The sequence below is a fragment of the Triticum aestivum genome, chromosome 3D, assembly GCF_018294505.1.
Source record: "Triticum aestivum cultivar Chinese Spring chromosome 3D, IWGSC CS RefSeq v2.1, whole genome shotgun sequence".
In the NCBI taxonomy this organism is placed as follows: domain Eukaryota; kingdom Viridiplantae; phylum Streptophyta; class Magnoliopsida; order Poales; family Poaceae; genus Triticum; species Triticum aestivum.
The window spans coordinates 567,686,394-567,709,482 of NC_057802.1; the positions used below are offsets into that span (position 1 = coordinate 567,686,394).

Sequence of the window (23,089 nt, forward strand, 5' to 3'; positions counted from 1 at the left end):
CCTAGATATTCTCATAACTATGCTCAATTCTGTCAATTGCTCAACAGTAATTTGTTCACCCACCGTAAAATACTTATGCTCTTGAGAGAAGCCACTAGTGAAACCTATGGCCCCTGGGTCTATTTTCCATCATATTAATCTTCCAACACTTAGCTATTTCCGTTGCCTTTTATTTTACTTTACTTTGCATCTTTATCACAAAAATACCAAAAATATTATCCTATCATATCTATCAGATCTCACTCTCGTAAGTGACCATGTAGGGATTGACAACCCCTTATCGTGTTGGTTGCGAGGATTTATTTGTTTGTGTAGGTGCGAGGGACTCGCGCGTAGCCTCCTACTGGATTGGTACCTTGGTTCTCAAAAACTGAGGGAAATACTTATGCTACTTTGCTGCATCACCCTTTCTTCTTCAAGGGAAAACCAACGCAGTGCTCAAGAGGTAGCAAGAAGGATTTCTGGCGCCGTAGCCGGGGGGTCTACGCAAAAGTCAACATACCAAGTACCCATCATAAACCCTTATCTCCCGCATTACATTATTTGCCATTTGCCTCTCGTTTTCCTCTCCCCCACTTCACCCTTGCCGTTTTATTCGCCCTCTCTTTTCCATTCGCCTTCTTCTTTCCTTTTTGCCCCTCGCTCCTTCTGCCGTTATATCTGAAATTGGGGAAATTATTGTCTATATGGACAATAATAATATCATGGAAAATTCTGATGCTCCTGCTGAAGAACCCCCTACCTTGCATACAAAAAGATTTCGAATTGGTAGTGGTAATATTATTGGAAAAGGAGTTATTCAAGATTTCTTTACTTGTGCCGGTGCTTTGCCTTCTATGGGTAGTTCCGTTCTGAATAGAACTAGTAGTCTTGCGGACGCTATTGCCATGCTTGTAGTTGAACTTGAAAGATAATTTATGCACATGCATCCCTGCATACAGAGGATTTTCCTAGAATTTTCTAACATTGAGCATTCTTCTGTTAAGCGTGCCGCTACTATCTTTTTGGCTCATGAATTCAGATTTATTATAAAAGAGGCCAAAGAAATCTTTGCGCATTATAGGGTGGACGCTGGACGTCCTCCCATAGAAACTATCTTATTTGATCAAGAAGAAATAATGCGTTTTCAATCTCTAGACTATGTTGCTTTCAATGAAAACCTTAGAAAAAGGTCCCTACCAATGTTCTAGTTGATACAATTTCTGAACTTAATGATGATTTTGCTATTCGAAATAATGAGCTAGGATATTCTCTCGAGTATAGGCTCACAAAGTTCTATCAAAAGAATGCTTATAACGATGAACTGGTTGTGCAATACGAAGGGCCGAAGGAGGAACCTATACCTCCTAAAATTGATCTTGGGGACTTTTGTCCCATTAAATTTAGCCCTTTTGATTACTTTTGCTTGCCTCAAAGAAAACTTGCTGCTGAACGTAGAGAATACGAAATGAGTTTTACTGATCTATCCTGTTACTATGGCACTACCTAGATCTATCCTTGCTTTTATGCCTGGCTAGGGGCGTTAAACGATAGCGCTTGTTGGGAGGCAACCCAATTTTATTTTTAGTTTTTTTTTTTGCTTTTTGCTTCTGTTTAGGAATAAATATTTGATCTATCCTCTGGATAGATGTGTTTTTATGTTTTAATTAGTGTTTGTGCCAAGTTAAACCTATAGGGTCCTCTTGGATGATAGTTATTTGATCTTGCAGAAAATTGCAGAAACTTTCTGTTCACGAAAATAATTGTTAAAAATCACCAGAACGTGAGAAAATATTGATTCCAATTGCTGCCAATCAATAAACAAATTGTCTAGGTCTTCCTATTTTTGCAGATTTTTTGGAGTTCCAGAAGTTTGCGTTAGTTACAGATTACTACAGACTGTTCTGTTTTTGACAGATTCTGTTTTTCGTGTGTTGTTTGCTTATTTTGATGATTCTATGGTTAGTAAAAGAGTTTATAAACCATAGAGAAGTTGGAATACAGTAGGTTTAACACCAATATAAATAAAGAATGAGTTCATTACAGTACCTTGAAGTGGTCTTTTGTTTTCTTTCGCTAACGGAGCTCACGAGATTTTCTGCTAAGTTTTGTGTTGTGACGTTTTCAAGTTTTGGGTGAAAGATTTGATGGATTATGGAACAAGGAGTGGCAAGAGCCTAAGCTTGGGGATGCCCATGGCACCCCCAAGATAATCTAAGGACACCAAAAAGCCAAAGCTTGGGGATGCCCCGGAAGGCATCCCCTCTTTCGTCTACTTCCATCGGTAACTTTACTTGGAGCTATATTTTTATTCACCACATGATATGTGTTTTGCTTGGAGCGTCTTGTATGATTTGAGTCTTTGCTTTTTAGTTTACCACAATCATCCTTGCTGTACACACCTTTTGAGAGAGACACACATGATTCGGAAATTATTAGAATACTCTATGTGCTTCACTTATATCTTTGAGTTATATAGTTTTTGCTCTAGTGCTTCACTTATATCTTTTAGAGCACGGTGGTGATTTTGTTTTATAGAAACTATTGTTCTCTCATGCTTCACTTAGATTATTTTGAGAGTCCTACAAAACAGCATGGTAGTTTTCTTTAACAATAATAGGCATACAAGATTAGTAAAAGAAAAATTCTTATGAGTGTGTTGAATACTATGAGAAGTTTGATGCTTGATAATTGTTTTGAGATATGAAGATGGTGATATTAGAGTCATGCTAGTTGAGTAGTTTTGAATTTGAGAAATACTTGTGTTAAAGTTTGTGATTCCCGTAGCATGCACGTATGGTGAACCGTTATGTGATGAAGTCGGAGCATGATTTATTTATTGATTGTCTTCCTTATGAGTGGCGGTCGGGGACGAGCGATGGTCTTTTCCTACCAATCTATCCCCCTAGGAGCATGCGCGTAATACTTTGCTTTGATAACTTGTAGATTTTTGCAATAAGTATATGAGTTCTTTATGACTAATGTTGAGTCCATGGATTATACGCACCCTTCTTCCTTCCACCATTGCTAGCCTCTCTAATACGCGCACTTTTCGCCGGTATCATACACCCACCATATACCTTCCTCAAAACAGCCACCATACCTACCTATCATGGCATTTCCATAGCCATTCCGAGATATATTGCCATGCAACTTACCACCGTTTCGTTTATTATGACACGCTCCATCATTGTCATATTGCTTTGCATGATCATGTAGTTGACATTGTATTTGTGGCAAAGCCACCATTCATAATTCTTTCATACATGTCACTCTTGATTCATTGCATATCCCGGTACACCGCCGGAGGCATTCATATAGAGTCATATTTTGTTCTAAGTATCGAGTTGTAATTGTTGAGTTGTAAGAAAATAAAAGTGTGATGATCATCATTTTTAGAGCATTGTCCCAAGTGAGGAAAGGATGATGGAGACTATGATTCCCCCACAAGTCGGGATGAGACTCCGGACGAAAAAAAAAGAGGCCATAAAAAAGAGAAAAAGGCCCAAACAAAAAAAAATATGAGAGAAAAAGAGAGAAGGGACAATGTTACTATCCTTTTACCACACTTGTGCTTCAAAATAGCACCATGATCTTCATGATAGAGAGTCTCCTATGATATCACTTTCATATACTAGTGGGAATTTTTCATTATAGAACTTGGCTTGTATATTCCAATGATGGGCTTCCTCAAAATGCCCTAGGTCTTCGTGAGCAAGCGAGTTGGATGCACACCCACTTAGTTTCTTTTGTTGAGCTTTCATATACTTATAGCTCTGGTGCATCCGTTGCATGGCAATCCCTACTCACTCACATTGATATCTATTGATGGGCATCTCCATAGCCCGTTGATACGCCTAGTTGATGTGAGACTATCTTCTCCTTTTTTGTCTTCTCCACAACCACCATTCTATTCCACATATAGTGCTATGTCCATGGCTCACGCTCATGTATTGCGTGAAGATTGAAAAAGTTTGAGAACGTCAAAAGTATGAAACAATTGCTTGGCTTGTCATCGGGGTTGTGCATGATTTAAATATTTTGTGTGGTGAAGATAGAGCATAGCCAGACTATATGATTTCGTAGGGATAACTTTCTTTGGCCATGTTGTTTTGAGAAGACATAATTGCTTAGTTAGTATGCTTGAAGTATTATTATTTTTATGTCAATATGAACTTTTGTCTTGAATCTTTCGGATCTGAATATTCATACCACAATTAAGAAAAATTACATTGAAATTATGCCAAGTAGCATTCCGCATCAAAAATTCAGTTTTTATCATTTACCTACTCGAGGACGAGCAGGAATTAAGCTTGGGGATGCTTGATACGTCTCCAACGTATCTATACTTTTTGATTGCTCCATGCAATATTATCTTCTGTTTTGGACATTATTCGGCTTTATTATTCACTTTTATATTATTTTTGGGACTAACCTATTAACCGGAGGGCCGGCCCAGAATTGCAGTTTTTTGCCTATTTCAGAGTTTCGCGGAAAAAGAATATCAAACGGAGTCCAAACGGAATGAAACCTTCGGGAACGTGATTTTCGGAACGAACATGATCCAGGAGACTCGGACCCTACGTCAAGGAAGCTTCCAGGAAGCCACGAGGTAGGGGGCGTGCCTACCCCCCCCCCCCAGGCGCTCCCTCCACCCTCGTGGGCCCCATGTTGCTCCACCGACGTACTCATTCCTCCTATATATACCTACGTACCCCCAAATGATCAGATACAGAGCCAAAAACCTAATTCCACCGCCGCAACCTTCTGTACCTACAAGATCCCATCTTGGGGCCTGTTCCGGAGCTCCGCCGGAGGGCGCATCGATCACGGAGGGCTTCTACATCAACACCATAGCCTCTCCGATGAAGTGTGAGTAGTTTACCACAGACCTTTGGGTCCATAGTTATTAGCTAGATGGCTTCTTCTCTCTTTTTGGATCTCAATACAATGTTCTCCCCCTCTCTTGTGGAGATATATTCGATGTAATCTTCTTTTGCGGTGTGTTTGTTGAGATCGATGAATTGTGGGTTTATGATCAAGTTTATCTATGAACAATATTTGAATCTTCTGAATTCTTTTATGTATGATTGGTTATCTTTGCAAGTCTCTTTGAATTATCAGTTTGGTTTGGCCGACTAGATTGATCTTTCTTGCAATGGGAGAAGTGCTTAGCTTTGGGTTCAATCTTGCGGTGTCCTTTCCCAGTGACAGTAGGGATAGCAAGGCACGTATTGTATTGTTGCCATCGAGGATAACAAGATGGGGTTTTTATCATATTGCATGAATTTATCCCTCTACATCATGTCATCTTGCTTAAAGCGTTACTCTGTTCTTATGAACTTAATACTCTAGATGCATGCTAGATAGCGGTCGATGTGTGGAGTAATAGTAGTAGATGCAGGCAGGAGTCGGTCTACTTGTCTCGGACATGATGCCTATATACATGATCATACCTAGATATTCTCATAACTATGCTCAATTCTGTCAATTGCTCAACAGTAACTTGTTCACCCACCGTAAAATACTTCTCTTGAGAGAAGCCACTAGTGAAACCTATGGCCCCCGGGTCTATTTGCCATCATATTAATCTTCCAACACTTAGCTATTTCCGTTTCCTTTTATTTTATTTTACTTTGCATCTTTATCACAAAAATACCAAAAATATTATCCTATCATATCTATCAGATCTCACTCTCGTAAGTGACCGTGTAGGGATTGAGAACCCCTTATCGCGTTGGTTGCGAGGATTCATTTGTTTGTTTAGGTGCGAGGGAATTGCGCGTAGCCTCCTACTGGATTGATACCTTGGTTCTCAAAAACTGAGGGAAATACTTACGCTACTTTGCTGCATCACCCTTTCCTCTTCAAGGGAAAACCAACACAATGCTCAAGAGGTAGCAATGATCGGGTGTGATAAGCTCTACGTTCATCTACAACGGGTGCAAGCTAGTTTTGCACACGCAGAATACTTGGATTAAACTTGACGAGCCTAGCATATGCAGATATGGCCTCGGAACACTGGAGACCGAAAGGTCGAGCGTGAATCATATAGAAGATATGATCAACATAGTGATGTTCACCATTGAAAACTACTCCATCTCACGTGATGATCGGACATGGTTTAGTTGATTTGGATCACGTGATCACTTAGATGATTAGAGGGATGTCTATCTAAGTGGGAGTTCTTTAATAATATGATTAATTGAACTTTAATTTATCATGAACTTAGTCCTGGTAGTATTAGCATATCTATGTTGTAGATCAATTGCTCGCGTTTAGCTCCCCTGTTTTTTTTATATGTTCCTAGAGAAAACTAAGTTGAAAGATGTTAGTAGCAATGATACGGATTGGATCCGTGATCTGAGGATTATCCTCATTGCTGCACAGAAGAATTATGTCCTTGATGCACCACTAGGTGACAGACCGATTGCGGGAGCAACTGCAGACGTTATGAACGTTTGGCAAGCTCGATATGATGACTACTTGATAGTTTAGTGCACCATGCTTTACGGCTTAGAATCGGGGCTTCAAAGACATTTTTTGAAACGCCACGGAGCATATGAGATGTTCCAAGAGTTGAAATTAGTATTTCATACTCATGCCCTTGTCGAGAGGTATGAGACCTCTGACAGTAATTTGCCTACAAGATGGAGGAGAATTGCTCAGCTAGTGAGCATGTGCTCAGAATGTCTGAGTACTACAATCACTTGAATCAAGTGGGAGTCAATCTTCCAGATAAGATAGTGATTGGCAGAGTTCTCTAGTCACTATCACCAAGTTACTAGAACTTCGTGATGAACTATAATATGCAAGGGATAACGGAAACGATTCCCAAGCTCTTCATGATGCTGAAATCGACGAAGGTAGAAATCAAGAAAAACATCAAGTGTTGATGGTTGACAAGACCACTAGTTTCAAGAAAAGGGCAAAGGGAAGAAGGGGAACTTCAAGAGGAACGGCAAGCGAGTTGCTGCTCAAGTGAAGAAGCCCAAGTCTGGACCTAAGCCTGAGACTAAGTGCTTCTACTGCAAAGGGACTGGTCACTAGAAGTGGAACTGCCCTAGATACTTGGCGGATAAGAAGGATGGCATAGTGAACAAAGGTATATTTGATATACATGTTATTGATGTGTACTTTACTAGTGTTTATAGCAACCCCTTAGTATTTGATACTAGTTCAGTTGCTAAGAGTAGTAACTTGAAACAGGAGTTGCAGAATGAACAGAGACTAGTTAAGGGTGAAGTGACGATGTGTGTTGGAAGTAGTTCTAAGAATGATATGATCATCATCGCACACTCCCTATACTTTCAGGATTAGTGTTGAACCTAAATAAATGTTATTTGGTGTTTGCGTTGAGAAAGAATATGATTTGATCATGTTTATTGCAATACGGTTATTCATTTAAGTTAGAGAATAATTGTTATTCTATTTTCATGAATAAAACCTTCTATGGTTATACACTCAATGAAAATGGTTTGTTGGATCTCGATCGTAGTGATACACATATTCATAATATTGAAGACAAAAGATGCAAAGTTAATAATGATAGTGCAACTTATTTGTGGCACTGCCGTTTAGGTCATATTGGTGTAAAGCGCATGAAGAAAATCCATGTTGATGGGCTTTTGGAATCACTTGATTATGAATCAGTTGATGCTTGCGAACCATGCCTCATGGGCAAAGATGACTAAGACTCCGTTCTCCAGGAACAATGGAGCGAGCAACTGACTTATTGGATATAATACATACTGATGTATGAGGTCCGTTGAGTGTTGAGGATCGCGGCGGGTATCGTTATTTTCTAACCTTCACAGATGATTTGAGCAGATATGGGTATATCTACTTGAAGAAACATAAGTCTGAAACATTTGAAAAGTTCAAAGAATTTCAGAGTGAAGTGGAAAATCATCGTAACAAGAAAATAAAGTTTTTACGATCTGATCGCAGAGGCGAATATTTGAGTTACGAGTTTGGTCTTCAATTAAAACAATATGGAATAGTTTCACAAACTCATGCCACCTGGAACACCACAACGTAATGGTGTGTCCGATCATCAGAACCATACTTTATTAGATATGGTGCAATCTATGATGTCTCTTACGGATTTACCACTATCGTTTTGGGGTTATGCATTAGAGACAGCTGCATTCCGGTTAAATAGGGCACCATCTAAATTCGTTGAGATGACACCATATGAACTGTGGTTTGGCAAGAAACCAAAGTTATCGTTTCTTAAAGTTTGGGGTTGCGATGCTTATGTGAAAAAATTTCATCCTGATAAGCTCAAACCCAAATCGGAGAAATGTGTCTTCATAGGATACCCAAAGAAAACAGTTGGGTACACCTTCTATCACAGATCCGAAGGCAATACATTCGTTGCTAAGAATGGATCCTTTCTAGAGAAGGGTTTTCTCTCGAAAGAAGTGAGTGGGAGCAAAGTAGAACTTGATGAGGTAATTGTACCTGCTCCCTTATTGGAAAGTAGTTCATCACAGAAATTTGTTCCTGTGACTCCTACACCAATTAGTGAAAAAGCTAATGATGATGATCATGTAACTTCAGATCAAGTTACTACCGAACCTCATAGGTCAACCAGAGTAAGATCCGCACCAGAGTGGTACGTAATCCTATTCTGGAGTTCATGTTACTTGACCATGACGAACCTAGGAACTATGAGGAAGCAATGATGAGCCCAGATTCCGCGAAATGGCTTGAGGCCATGAAATCTGAGATGGGATCCATGTATGAGAACAAAGTGTGGACTTTGGTTGACTTTCCCGATGATCGGCGAGCCATAGAAAATAAATGGATCTTCAAGAGGAAGACGGACGCTGATAGTAGTGTTGCTATCTACAAAGCTAGACTTGTCGAAAAAGGTTTTTGACAAAGTTCAAGGTGTTGACTACGATGAGATTTTCTCACTCGTAGCGATGCTTAAGTCTGTCTGAATCATGTTAGCAAATTGCCACATTTTATGAAATCTGGCAAATGGATGTCAAAAACTACATTCCTTAATGGATTTCTTAAAAAAGAGTTGTATATGATGCAACCAGAAGGTTTTGTCGATCCTAAAGGTGCTAACAAAATGTGCAAGCTCCAGCGATCCATCAATGGACTGGTGCAAGCATCTCGGAGTTGGAATATATGCTTTGATGAGTTGATCAAAGCATATAGTTTTATACAGACTTGAGGTGAAGACTGTATTTACAAGAAAGTGAGTGGGGGCACTACATCATTTCTGATAAGTATATGTGAATGACATATTGTTGATTGGAAATAATGTAGAATTTTCTGGAAAGCATAAAGGAGTATTTGAAAGGAGTTTTTCAAAGAAAGATCTCGGTGAAGCTGCTTACATATTGAGCATCAATATCTATAGAGATAGATCAAGACGCTTGATAATTTTTTTCAATGAGTACATACCTTGACAAGATTTTGAAGTAGTTCAAAATGGAACAGTAAAAGAAGGAGTTCTTGCCTGTGTCGAAAGGTGTGAAGTTGAGTAAGACTCAAAGCCCGACCACGGCAGAAGATAGATAGAGAATGAAAGTCATTCCCTATGCCTTAGTCATAGGTTCTATAAGGTATGCCATGCTGTGTACCAGACCTATTGTATACCCTACACTGAGTTTGACAAGGGATTACAATAGTGATCTAAGGGTAGATCATTGAACAGCGGTCAAAATTATCCTTAGTGGAATAAGGATATGTTTCTCGATTATGGAGGTGACAAAAGGTTCGTCGTAAAGGGTTACGTCGATGCAAGTTTTGACACTGATCCAGATGACTCTAAGTCTCAGTCTGGATACATATTGAAAGTGGGAGCAATTAGTTAAAGTAGCTCCGTGCAGAGCATTGTAGACATAGAAATTTGCAAAATACATAACGGATCTGAATGTGAAAGACCCGTTGACTAAGATTCTCTCACAAGCAAAACATGATCACACCTTAGTACCCTTTGGGTGTTAATCACATAGCGATGTGAACTAGATTACTGAATCTAGTAAACCCTTTGGGTGTTGGTCACATGGTGATGTGAACTATGGGTGCTAAACACATGATGATGTGAACTATCGATGTTAATCACATGGTGATGTGATCTAGATTATTGACTCTAGTGCAAGTGAGAGACTGAAGGAAATATGCCCTAGAGGCAATAATAAAGTTATTATTTATTTCCTTATTTCATGATAAATGTTTATTATTCATGCTAGAATTGTATTAACCAGAAACTTGATACATGTGTTAATGCATAGACAAACAGAGTGTCACTAGTATGCCTCTACTTGACTAGCTCGTTGAATCAAAGATGGTTAAGTTTCCTAGCCATAGACATGAGTTGTCATTTGATTAACGGGATCACATCATTAGGAGAATGATGTGATTGACTTGACCCATTCCGTTAGCTTAGCACTTGATCGTTTAGTATGTTGCTATTGCTTTCTTCATGACTTATACATGTTCCTATGACTATGAGATTATGCAACTCCCGTTTACCGGAGGAACACTTTGTGTGCTACCAAACGTCACAACGTAACTGGGTGATTATAAAGGTGCTCTACATGTGTCTCCGAAGGTACTTGTTGAGTTGGCGTATTTCGAGATTAGGATTTGTCACTCCGATTGTCGGAGAGGTATCTCTGGGCCCACTCGGTAATACACATCACTATAAGCCTTGCAAGCATTGTAACTAATGAGTTAGTTGCGGGATGATGTATTACGGAACGAGTAAAGAGACTTGCCGGTAACGAGATTGAACAAGGTATTGAGATACCGACGATCGAATCTCGGGCAAGTAACATACCGATGACAAAGGGAACAACGTATGTTGTTATGCGGTTTGACCGATAAAGATCTTCGTAGAATATGTGGGAGCCAATATGAGCATCCAGGTTCCGTTATTGGTTATTGACCGGAGACGTGTCTCGGTCATGTCTACATAGTTCTCGAACCCGTAGGGTCCGCACGCTTAAAGTTTGATGACGGTTATATTATGAGTTTATGTGTTTTGTTATACCGAAGGTAGTTCGGAGTCCCGGATGTGATCACGGACATAACGAGGAGTCTCGAAATGGTCGAGACATGAAGATTGATATATTGGACGACTATATTCGGACACCGGAATGGTTCCGGTGGTTATCGGATATATACCGAAGTACCGGGGGTTACCGGAACCCCCCCCCCCCCCCCCCCCGAGGTTATTGGGCCTCATGGGCCCAAGTGGTGGAAGAGGAGAGGAGGCCAAGGGGCAGCCACGTGCCCCTCCCCCCCAAGTCCGAATTGGACAAGGAGGGGGGCGGCGCCCCCCCCCCCCTTTCCTTCCCCCCTCTCTCTCCTTCCCTCTCCTCTCCTACTCCAACATGGAAGGGGGGAGTCCTACTCCCGGTGGGAGTAGGACTCCTCATGGGGCGCGCCAAGGGTGGCCGGCCCCCTCCCCCTCCTCCACTCCTTTATATACGGGGAGGGAGGCACCCCCTAGAGACACAACAATTGATCATTGATCTCTTAGCCGTGTGCGGTGCCCCCCTCCACGATATTCCACCTCGGTAATATCGTAGCGGTGCTTAGGCGAAGCCCTGCGTCGGTAGCATCATCAACACCGTCATCACGCCGTCGTGCTGACGGAACTCTCCCGCAAAGCTCTGCTGGATCGGAGTTCGTGGGACGTCATCGAGCTGAACGTGTGCTGAACTCGGAGGTGCCGTGCGTTCGGTACTTGGATCGGTCGGATCGTGAAGACGTACGACTACATCAACCGCGTTGTGCTAACGCTTCCGCTTTCGGTCTACGAGGATACGTGGACACACTCTCCCCTCTCGTTGCTATGCATCACCATGATCCTGTGTGTGCGTAGGAATTTTTTTGAAATTACTACGTTCCCCAACATTTGAAGCTCTGAAGAATAGGTTTAAGATCTTCCTCTTCTTCTTCTTTTTCTTCAGCCATATGTCACTTAATTTGTATTGCCATTTCTAAGTATGTAGGACGAACTGTCATTTGTTTCCTAGGTAGGACTGAGACGATGTTGAAATCGTGTGTGGTAAGATCATCAGTAGTGAGAAATGGTAATCACACCTTATGCCATTCGTAACCAAACAACATGTAGTTCTTCTAGCAAGCGTGACTCAGGCAACCAAAGACCATGATAAAAATTACTTCCCTGATACAGCTAGCCTACATGCAGGCTACCAAATGGGTAGATGATGCGTCCTTGGGTGCTGAGAGGAAATCTGAAAACTAACAATGCCTAGAGGATGACAAGCCGGTGAATAGATGTGCATTAGTATGGCAAGGTAGTGTGATGAAGCAGCCTACCTTTCCCAGGTTCGGTGTGCATAATTGTCCACATTACTTTACTGGGACCTGGACCTCGCAGTCAATTTCTTGGACGATTTGTCTTGAGCTCAAACTTCTGTTCAAGGAAATTGGGATTGTTGAACATGTGTACATGTATGTAGGACAGAGTTTTATATACCGTATCTGTAGTGTCTTTTTTCTTTGTATTTACTTGTATCTTGGGAGACAAGACACCGGTCGCACCCCTTGTACCTATATATATGTCTAGTGCACGATCAATGAGAATATCGATGCACACAATCCCTTCTACATGGTATCAGATACCGTCTCGATCCTCTCCCAAACCGCTTCCGCCTAACCCTAGCCCCTAGCCGCCGCCGCCCCGGGCCGCCGCCGCCGCCATCTGCCGCCGCTGCCGCTACCTCCTCCCGCCGTGCCGCTGCACCCTCTCCCCGCAGCCGGGCCGCTGCTTTCCCAACCGTCGCGCCGCCTCTCCTGCCGAGCCGCCGCCACCCCTCCCCAACCCTAGCCGCCGCCGCTCCTCCTCCTCACCGCGCCGCCATGTCTACCAACGCCAGCACCTACTCCAACCCGTTCGCCAGGCCAGACCCTGCCGACATCCGCGACATCAACATCCACGAACGCGTCCCCGTCGTCCTTGATGCCACCGACTCCACGTACTTCGCGTGGAAGACGTACTTTTCGCTCCTCTTCCGCGAGAACAATCTTGTGGATCATGTTGACGGCACCGTCGACTCCCGCGCTATGGTGGGCGACCCTGAGTGGACCGCGATCGACGCTACGCTCATCCGGTGCTTCTTCACCACCATCTCCAAGGACCTGTTTCACACGGTCGGGAGCAATGGTGATGACGCCTGCGCCGTGTGGGTCAAGCTCAACGTACTCTTCACCAACAACAAGCTTCAGCGCCGCGTTTTTCTGCAGCAGTAATTTTTTGACTGTCATCAGGATGAATAGTCCATCGATGACTACTGCCGCCGCCTGAAGACGTTGGCGGATGAACTCCGCAACATCGGCGCCAAGATTGATGACGACCTCCTCCTCAGCACGCTCGCCGCCGGTCTCAACGAGGACTTTGGCAATGCCGCCTCCAACCTCACTTTGATGCCGGAGCCCTCCTTCCCCAAGTTTGTGGCATACTTGCGGTCGGAGGAGCGATGGATGAAGGGGGTCAAGAATCTCGTGCAGCACCACGCCCTCGCCGCCAGCACCTCACGCGGCGCCCCGCACCAGCCTCCATACCCGCACCCCCGGGAATTTTTTCCCTCCCGCCAGCGCCCCCCGCCCCTCCCACTGCCTCCCAGCAGCAGCCACAGGGTGGCGGACGGCGCGGCAACCGCCATGGGGGCGGCCGCAAGCAACAGCAACAGGCGCACCAGGGGTGGCCCTCATCAGCAGCAGCAGGCCACCCCACCGTGGACTTACGGCACCAATCCGTGGACGGGTGTCGTTCACACGTACTCGATGCCGGTCCCTCGGGCTCCCACCCCGGGCATATTCTTGGGCCCCGTCCGGCGAGCCACCAGGCGTTCTTCGCCGCGCCCAGCGCCGCCCCCTACCCGGCATCGCTGGCCACGGGCGGCTATGGCGCCGCGCCTACCTACGGCGGGTTCTACCCGCCCCAGGTGCCGCCGCCGTGGAATCCAGCGCTCCTTGCCGCCCTGCATTCGGCTCCGTCACCGAGTAACTATGGTGGCGGCGGTGACTGGTACATGGACTCGGGGGCCACTGCTCACATGACTGCTCATCCCGGTAACCTCACGTCTTCCACTCCTGTTCATACTCCCACTCGCATCACCATTGGTAACGGTTCCTCTCTACCCATTACACATGTCGGTCATATGTCGTTTCCTTCCACCTCTACTCCTATTAACATGTCTAATGTTCTCGTCTCTCCTGACTTTGTTACCAACCTTGTCTCTGTTCGTCGCCTTGCTCGTGAGAACCCTATTACTGTTGAATTTGACGATGTTGGCTTTTCTGTGAAGGACACCCGTACACGGATGGTACTCCACCGATGTGATAGCCCGGACAAGATCTACCCGGTGCATCCTTCCGCCGGCACCACCACCCGCCCAGCCACCCTCGCCGCTAGTGTCAATCTTTGGCACGCCCGCCTCAGTCATCCCAACTCCACAGTTTTGCGTCAGATTCTTCAGAGTTTTTCATTCTCATTTAATAAGGTTGACAACCACACTGGTGAGGCCTGCCGTCTCGGCAAGCACGTTTCTCTTCCCTTTAGCGAGTCTACAAATATTTCCACTTTTCCGTTTCAGTTATTGCATAGTGGTGTTTGGACGTCCCCGGTTGCAAGCAACACGGGTTATCTATACTATTTGGTGATATTGGATGATTTTCCCATTATGTGTGGACATTTCCTCTCCGTCGTAAGTCCGATGCTCTTGCCAGGCTCACAGCTTTTTATTCATATGTCACCACACAGTTTGGTGTCTTATTCTTGCCTTGCAAACTGACAACGGAAAAGAGTTTGACAACATTGCTGTCCGCAATCTCCTTGCGTCTCACGACACTATTTTTCGGCTCACTTGCCCCTACACATCACAACAGAATGGCCACGCCGAGCGCGTCATCCGCACTCTTAATGACTGTGTCTGAACGTTGCTCTTCCACTCCAACATGCCTCCTCGGTTCTGGCCGGACGCTCTTGCGACCGCCAGCCTTCTCATTAACATCTGCCCGTGTCGTCCTCGCTGGAACTATGCTTCTAACCAGCTCCTCTTCGGTGCGGCTCCATCTTATCATGGTCTTCGCATTTTCGGGTGTCTCTGTTATCCTAGCACCGCGTCCACCACCCCTCACAAACTTGCTCCCCGGTCGGTTCCTTGCATCTTCCGCGGTTATCCTCCCAACACCAAAGGTTACCGGTGCTATGATCCAGTGTCCCACCGTGTCTTTACTTCGCGACACGTGTACTTTCATGAGCTGGTGTTCCCGTTTCAGCAGGTACCGTCCTCCTCGGCGTCTCCCACGGCGCGGCTCGCCCCTGCCACACCTATGGTGAGTCGCCCCCCACGCCACGCCGAGCACTGGGCCCGGCCCTGCCCGCGCTTCTGGCGCCGGCCGCCCCCTCCCGTGGCGCTTCGGGTGTGGCTGGCCCCTCGGGCGCCCCCGCCACCACAGCCTCTAGCGCCCTATCGGGCGTCCACGATGTCACGGCCTCCTCGTGCGCTCCCGCCACCGCGGCCCCTGGCGTCCCCGCCGCCCGTCGCCACGGCCTCTAGCGCCGCCGCGGGTGCCCCCTCGGAGTCTTCGGGGACCGGCTCGACTTCCTCATCGCCGGTCCCCCTCTCGGCTCCGCCGGCTGCAGCCGCACCTCTCACCGGCGTGGTTACTCGGGGTTGGACTGGGACGTTTCTTCCTAGCACGCGCTAAACCTCTGACGAGTACGCGTGTGCCACGTCTACTTCGGCCCCGTCCCTGCTCCCCACCTCTGAACTGGCTTGCTGCGATGCGTGAGGAGTTCGATGCCCTGCAGTGCAACCGTACGTGGCAGCTTGTCCCGTGGCCTCCCCGTGCCAATGTTATCACTGACAAGTGGGTTTTCCGCCACAAGACTCACCCCGACGGTTCTCTTGAGCGCTACAAGGCGCGTTGGGTGGTGCGCGGCTTCCGCCAGCGCACCGGCGTGGAATTCACCGACACCTTCGCCCCGGTTGTCAAACCGGGCATGATTCGCGTTGTCCTCCAGCTTGCTGTCTCTCGCGCCTGGCCAGTTCACCAGCTCGACGTGTCCAATGCTTTCTTGCATGGCCATCTCAACGAGCAGGTGTTTTGTCAACAGCCCACTGGTTTCGTCGACATCGATTATCCGGACCATGTGTGCTTGCTCTCCTGTTCTCTTTACGGGTTGAAGCAAGCGCCTCGGGCCTGGTACCAGCGGATCGCGGCCTTCCTTCAGCAGCAGGGGTTCCAGCATGCTTAACTGCAAGCCTACTTCCACGCCTATCGACATGAAGGCTAAGGTGTCCGCCGTCGAGGGCTCCCCGGTGTCCGACGCTCACTTCTATCGCTCCATCGTCGGTGTTCTTCAGTACCTCATGCTGACGCGTCCGAATATCCAGTATGCTGTCCAGCAGGTGTGCCTCCACATGCATGCTGCTCGTGACACTCAATGGGCTCTGGTGAAATGTATTCTCCGGTATATACGTGGCACCACGGCTATGGGTCTCACCCTGAAGGCATCACCCGACACCAGCCACGTCGCCTACTCCGACGGCGACTGGGCTAGGTGTCCCGACACTCGGCGCTCCACTTCCGGCTACTGTGTCTACCTCGGGCCCTCTCTAATTTCGTGGTCGTCTAAACGACAACCCACGGTCTCACGATCGAGCGCCGATGCCGAGTACAGGGCAGTGGCCAACGTCGTCGCGGAGTGCTCCTGGCTACGACAACTTCTTCAGGAGTTGCTATGTGAGCTTCCCAAGGCCACGCTTGTCTACTGCGACAACGTCTCCGCGGTCTACCTCGCTGCCAACCCTGTCCATCATCGCCGGACGAAGCATATTGAGCTCGACATTCACTTCGTTCGGGAGCATGTCGCATTTGGTCGTGTTCGAGTTTTGCATGTGCCTACCGATCAGCAGTTCGCCGATGTTATGATGAAGGGACTACCCACCTCGACTTTCGAGGGCTTTCGGTCCAGTCTTTGCGTCACCGGCGACGCTTCGATTACACGGGGGGGGGGGGGGGTGTTGAACATGTGTACACATATGTAGGACCGGGTTTTGTATGCCGTACCTATAGTGTCTCTCTCCCTCTGTATTTACTTGTATTTTGGGAGACAAGACACCGGTCGCACCCCTTGTATCTATATACGTGCCTAGTGCACGATCAATGAGAATATCGATGCACACAATTCCTTCTACATGAGTGATTGTTGCGGATCACTCTACTACAGTACTACTCACATGCAGTTAGTTTTTTTTTTTTGAGACAAACTCGCGAAGCCTTTATTAACCCGTCACAATGTTTACAGGGACGAAAGATAAATTCCCAGGATGACCTAACCAAACATGGCGGCCAACCTGGAGAGAAAGAGCATGCTTGGCAAGTTTGGGAGGGGCGTTGCTATCTGACGCGCGCGCGTTTCAGCGGCCGATTTCAGACAGGCCCTAATCTTTCCTGTTTTGTTTAATTGAGGGGGAAAAGTGCCACGCGTCCGGGCCCCCACAGTTGGAATAGGGGGGGAGAAAAGATTAGGATCGAGCGCTCTAGCGGTCGGTCGCGTAGGAGTAAAACCGGTTTGGGAGCTTCAAAATTTGAGCTCCTAAACTCATGAACTATATTACAAAAGAGAAAATCTGAAGACCTGTCTATAATTTCCTTAATGACTGAACCATAAGCTGCAGATGTGCCATTCCTCACATCATCTACCACCACCTTGCAATCTGAAGCAACATGGATGTTCTGGACATATAGATCTGCTGAGAGGGATAATGCTCCCCTGATTGCCATTGCCTCAAGTGTAGCTGGGTCACCTATATGTTTAACAACAATGACCGATGCTCCGAGAAACACCCCTTGCTGATCCCTGCAAACTGCACCCACTGCTGCATGCCTCCTTCCTGCTGAAACCGCTGCATCTGCATTTAGCTTTGCACATCCTTGGATTGGGGGCAACCAGTTTGACGGTCTTGGCGCAGAAATTGGCGTAGGTCTCTGAACTCGGCAGCTAGCTTGCTGTATTTCTGTCAAATAACTTGTTATGAAGTTAGTGTCCCAACGTTTGCTGGACCGAGTAGTACTTCATCAACAAGTCCTTTTTAGACTGGTGATGAACTGAACGCATGAAAAGAGCAGTTATCAAATAAATCTAGTACGTGGATGACGAAGACGACGAGGAACCAGACAAGCCGTTGAATAGATGTGCATTAGTATGGCAAGGTAGTGTGGTGAAGCAGCGCACCTTTCCCAGGTTCGGTGTGCATAATTATCCACATTAATGGGACCTGGACCTGGCAGTCAATTTCTTGGAAGATTTGTCTTGAGCTCACATTCTGTTCAAGGCAATTGGGAGTGATTGCTGTGGATCACTCTACACATGCAGTTAGTGAGACTCCCAACGTTTGCTGGACCGAGTAGTAGTAGTATTTTGTATTGTCACCTACATGTCCTTTTTAGACTGGCGATGAACTGCATGAATGAAAGAGCTGTTGGATTTTTGCAATATGCTTTCAAAAAAATCTAGTACGCCTTTATCAGTTTAAGATTCTCAGGCCTTGAATACCTTTATGCTGTTAATTATATTAATCGAGAAGTTGCTATGCTTATTTTGATGGATGCTGTTGCAAACTATGTACGATCAAAACTTTTCTGTCAACGAATATATATTGCTTCCTTCTGAATTTATGAACCAGGTCTCCATACCTATATCTTCAACAACTTCCTTCCGAAAATGTCTTCGACTTTTTTTGTTGTTGTTGAAGAGATATAAAATTGCATTGCACAATAACCAGAGCATTTTTCAGGTACCTTCGACGCCGAGTTATCTCCATATATATTACTCTTCATATTAAGGATCCCAGATCATCACAACCAACTTCTAGAATAAAGGTGAGCTACTATCAAACAGACAATCCATCTATCTAACAAGTGATGAAGGATGCGTTCCCATGACTGAAATCTAGCAAGTGTCCCGGGCACATTTCAACCGAATTATCCTCCTGAGTTCCGACTGACAATTAGCATGACGTGACGGCGTTTATGAGCACGTGAGATCACTAGAAGAATGAAATCAGTAGCCAGAACCCTGAGAAAGAAGATGCAGCTTGCAGCAACCATGTGATGAACGCCAGGACGACCGAAAGCGCGAACTGCCGGCAGGCCAGCCGCGAATATGCGTTGCATAAGTTCACATCCCACATGAATAAAATTGTCAGGCTCGCGGAGGCACAGGATCCGGAGAACATGAAAATCGCCACGACCTGCAATGCATTCACAATTGATGTGTTCACTCATATTGACCTTTGCTAGCTCAAGATTCCAAGAACTGCTCGAGTAGAAAAATGATTTCACTGGGTTTTTTTTTTTTGCAGGGTAAGATATTTGGACTGTGCTTGTGAGATGTAACAACTTTTGGCTGACAGAAATGACAGCCATTAGTTCTACTTCTAACAGGGAAAAAGAACCTTCGATAAACTATACCGTTGGTTAACCAATAAGTCATGCAAAGCATATTTGTTATTAATTCTTGCTCAAATGGATGATTCGTTGGCAAAGTTCGATGGAGCAAGAACAAGAACTTGAACTTGGCCAATAGAGAAGCATGAGTTGCACACTTGCATTATCCTGAATTTATTTTTTTCTTAAGAACTAAAAAAAAATAAGAACAGCCTGGTGCACGTAGAAGTCTCACAATGCAACAGCTGTACCGCTAAAAAATCTGGGTTTAATTGCTTCAGTGCATGCCTTCAGTTAATTCAGACGTAGCTCATGGACAATAGAAGATACAGAGCGAACGACTTACCCAGTCAACTATAACAATGAACAATAGATTATCCCGGGTGTGAAGATCCTTTTTATTCCTTAGAGCAAAGATATCCTTATAAGCAAGGCGCAAACTCCACATAAGCTGCAGGATCAACGCTGCAATCAAGTAGCTGAAATAAAGGGAGACCAGAATACACTCATTAGATGATTGATGTCCAATATTCAGTTCCATTTTTGAACAAATAAGGAGTTGTTCACAGAAAACATTAATAGAGGACAACAAAGGATAACAGAACACTCCAGTTTTTGTTATGAAAAAGAACACCCAAGTTTAAGTAAACTCCCCAGATTCTTGACAATTGAACATAAATATGTACGATGCCAAGTTTGTAGTCCTCGTGCAAATAAGCATGAACTCTGTGATGGAACGAAATCCACTGCATAAACCATCTTAGAACTCCAATAAGGAAGTCGTGTAATGAAGTCTCATATCCTTCCTTCTCCTCTTCCTCTGGCACCTTTGGAACCGGAGGGACGCTGTTGTCTTCAGAGATGCCTCCCCCTCCTTGGAAGCTACCCTCAAGTGCTGCAGGGACGACGTGGTGCTTTGGAGGGGCAGATTTCGCGAGGAAGATCGAGGGCATGTTGATGTTTGGCTCCAGGCTCCTGTTAAACCGCATGGCTGATCGCGGTGACCTCTAGCCACCAACCCCCCCCCCCCCCCCCCCCCCCCCCCCCCCCCTCTGGAAATTCGCCCTCAGGATCAATCACATCAAATCACGACAAACACACGCGCACAAAAACTTTTGCCAAGGGCAGTCTCGTACCCTCTAAATTCCTCTCTTTATTGATTTTCTCGTTTTTCTCCATACTATCTTCCAGCCCAGATCGTGTGTGTATATATATATACACGCTCGATCGGAGCAAACCCAAACAGGAACCGACTAGGACTCAGCCTAAACTAAACCTACCACGTAACCGGCTAATACCTAAATCGACTATGAAACCAATAAAGTAACCGGACGCAGCCAAGTACTACTAGACTCACACGTATATGACTAGTACCAAACTCAGACTTACCTATTCCTAATTACATGGCAGCGCCGATCACTTCATAGGTAAACAAACTCAAACACAACTTAGTACTACTAACTCGCAGGCATGTTTGGATTATCCAACACCCCCCCCCCCCCCCCTCCCTCTCCCCTACTTGTAAATCTTCCATAAACTCTTGTTGTTGTGCCATATTCTTTCTTCTGCTCCGGTGAGGCCATAAATTTACTATGTACTAGTTGGTGGGTGACAGGACAAGTACCAGTTAATAATTTTGAGAGCATTGAAGGTAGTCATGGAGATATTTATCAAATGAGAGCATTGAAGTTTTAAGCCTAGAAACTTTTGGGGCGAGCTCAGCTTGCAAGCCTCTATCTTATTCCTACCCAACCCAAGACCAAGGCCTTGAAAGACCCGAACTGAAACATAGTAGTTAATGCTCGATCGGCAGTGCTAAGACACTGGAAAGAATCGAACTGAGCCGTAGGGGAGGGATGCCATCTCAAGGGCTCCGACCAAAGTAACGTGGCCTTGTCCTCCAAACCCAGATCAAACACAACAGAGGGAGGACACTCACATAGCTTGCTACGAGTGATGCTCATGGATTTGCAAGAAAACACACGAATGGGGAGGGCATTCTACAGTAAAAAAAGAAGCAGCATTTGCGGGGGGATGAAATTAGTAGTAGGGGGAGGGAGGGGAGGGAGTACAAGAAGGCGCTGTAGTTGGAGTAGCCGAAGCCCGAGACCATGGCGAAGGTGGAGGCGGCGGCGAAGACGCACTGCGACAGCCGTAGCGCCATGCCGCTCCATGTCCCCGGGCTCCCCGCCACGCGCTTCATCCCCTGCCTGCCTGCCTCTGCTCTGCTTGCTGCAGAGAGGTGAGGCGGAGACGCCGATGGAGCCCTTCCTGGCGTGGATCTGTGGCAGTTGCTGTGTGCGCTTAGCTCGTGTGGGGAGGGATGGGAAAGGTGATGGCTATGATGAGCAGGAGGTGGCCATAGCACTTGTTATGTGCGCAGTGCGCTTGGCTTGGGGTAGACCAGATGGGAAAGGTGATGGAAGAGCAGGGTACCTCTGCCTGGTGGTTTTCGAGATACAAATGGAACGCAAGTAATAACTCAATTGAACTGAGTACCCACGTCGTACGTACATTGGTTTGTCACCTTTACTCCTCGTTCCAACATATCCCTTTGTTAGTCCTCTTATTATTATCTTGCCCGCAAAAAGAAAAAAGATCCGTCTGCATACAGTCGGCCGTGTGAGCCGGACATGTTAGTGTCATCCAACATGATTATGTATCAGTCAACCGGGTGGTCCGGACGCATTCCCCCACCCCCACAAGTCAGAGATAAATTGGAGGGAGGGGGGGGGGGGGGCTTATGGCCCAAAACCCTACTCTCTCACCCGTGTGCGTTCCCACCCCGGGTCAACCGCCCGCATTCACGTCGTTGTAGAGCGGCCGCTTCACAATGACTTTCCGTGCCGGTCTTCATCACACTGTCCGGTTCTTCCTCGCCTATTTCGAGTATCGTCGCCGCGCTCCTAACCGGTGGTCGCCGCTCTTCCTCGGGGCCACTGCTGCTCGCTCACACGAGTTGCGCCGTCCATCCACCCCCTTCATCTTCGTCCAGCACCAGCCCGTCGCCAACGTCGTCGTCATCTTTCCCGACCACTTCGTCTACTCCGACCACCATTAGTGACATCGGCCCCACGCCGATTGGCACCACATCCGTCGTCGAGTCTCCTTGGCCCCTCCGACTCCTCGACATGGCATTCAGCTCATGCAGGTCCCTAATCTACGCATGCCCGGTGCTGGCAAAACCGATGTGTGCCTTCATCCACGACGTGTCCATGGGCCTGACAAGCCTGGTGCGGCGCTTCGTCAACTTCATCTTCGTCCATCTATGCATGCCCAGTGCTGGCTACACTGATGCTGCCTTCGTCCACGATGTGTCCCCGGACTTGGCAAACCCGGCGCGACATGTCGTCAACAACGTCTTCTTCCAGGCGCACCACTACTTCGGCACCACTGCGCCCATGACTAACTCAGTGCCTCATTGAACCCACGGCTCCACGGCGACTACCTCAACACCGGCCACCCCGACTCAACATCGACCACGCCGTTCTTCGCACGGCTACACCACCCCTACGCTCTCGGCTACCTCGACAATGGCACAAAGGGCTACCATCTTGCTTGAGCAACCTCGTCGGTTTCCACTCTAGCCACAACTTCAGCGATGCATCAACCATTACGACCGTGGGGGGATGTTCGTCGGCTTACCTTC

The 23,089-nt window shown here is 46.4% G+C and overlaps 1 protein-coding gene across 1 annotated transcript; it reads right to left on the reverse strand.

Annotated features, from left to right (window-relative positions):
- Positions 1 to 17,374: 17,374 nt before the first annotated feature.
- On the reverse strand, positions 17,375 to 21,795 carry LOC123080548 (CASP-like protein 5B3). Its single transcript, XM_044503478.1, has 4 exons — positions 21,513 to 21,795; positions 19,787 to 19,919; positions 18,548 to 19,244; positions 17,375 to 18,453 (listed from the first exon to the last, which is right to left on the reverse strand). The coding sequence occupies exons 1-3, from the start codon at positions 21,641 to 21,643 to the stop codon at positions 19,041 to 19,043; spliced, it is 468 nt and encodes a 155-aa protein (XP_044359413.1). The 5' UTR covers positions 21,644 to 21,795; the 3' UTR covers positions 17,375 to 18,453; positions 18,548 to 19,040.
- Positions 21,796 to 23,089: the final 1,294 nt, after the last annotated feature.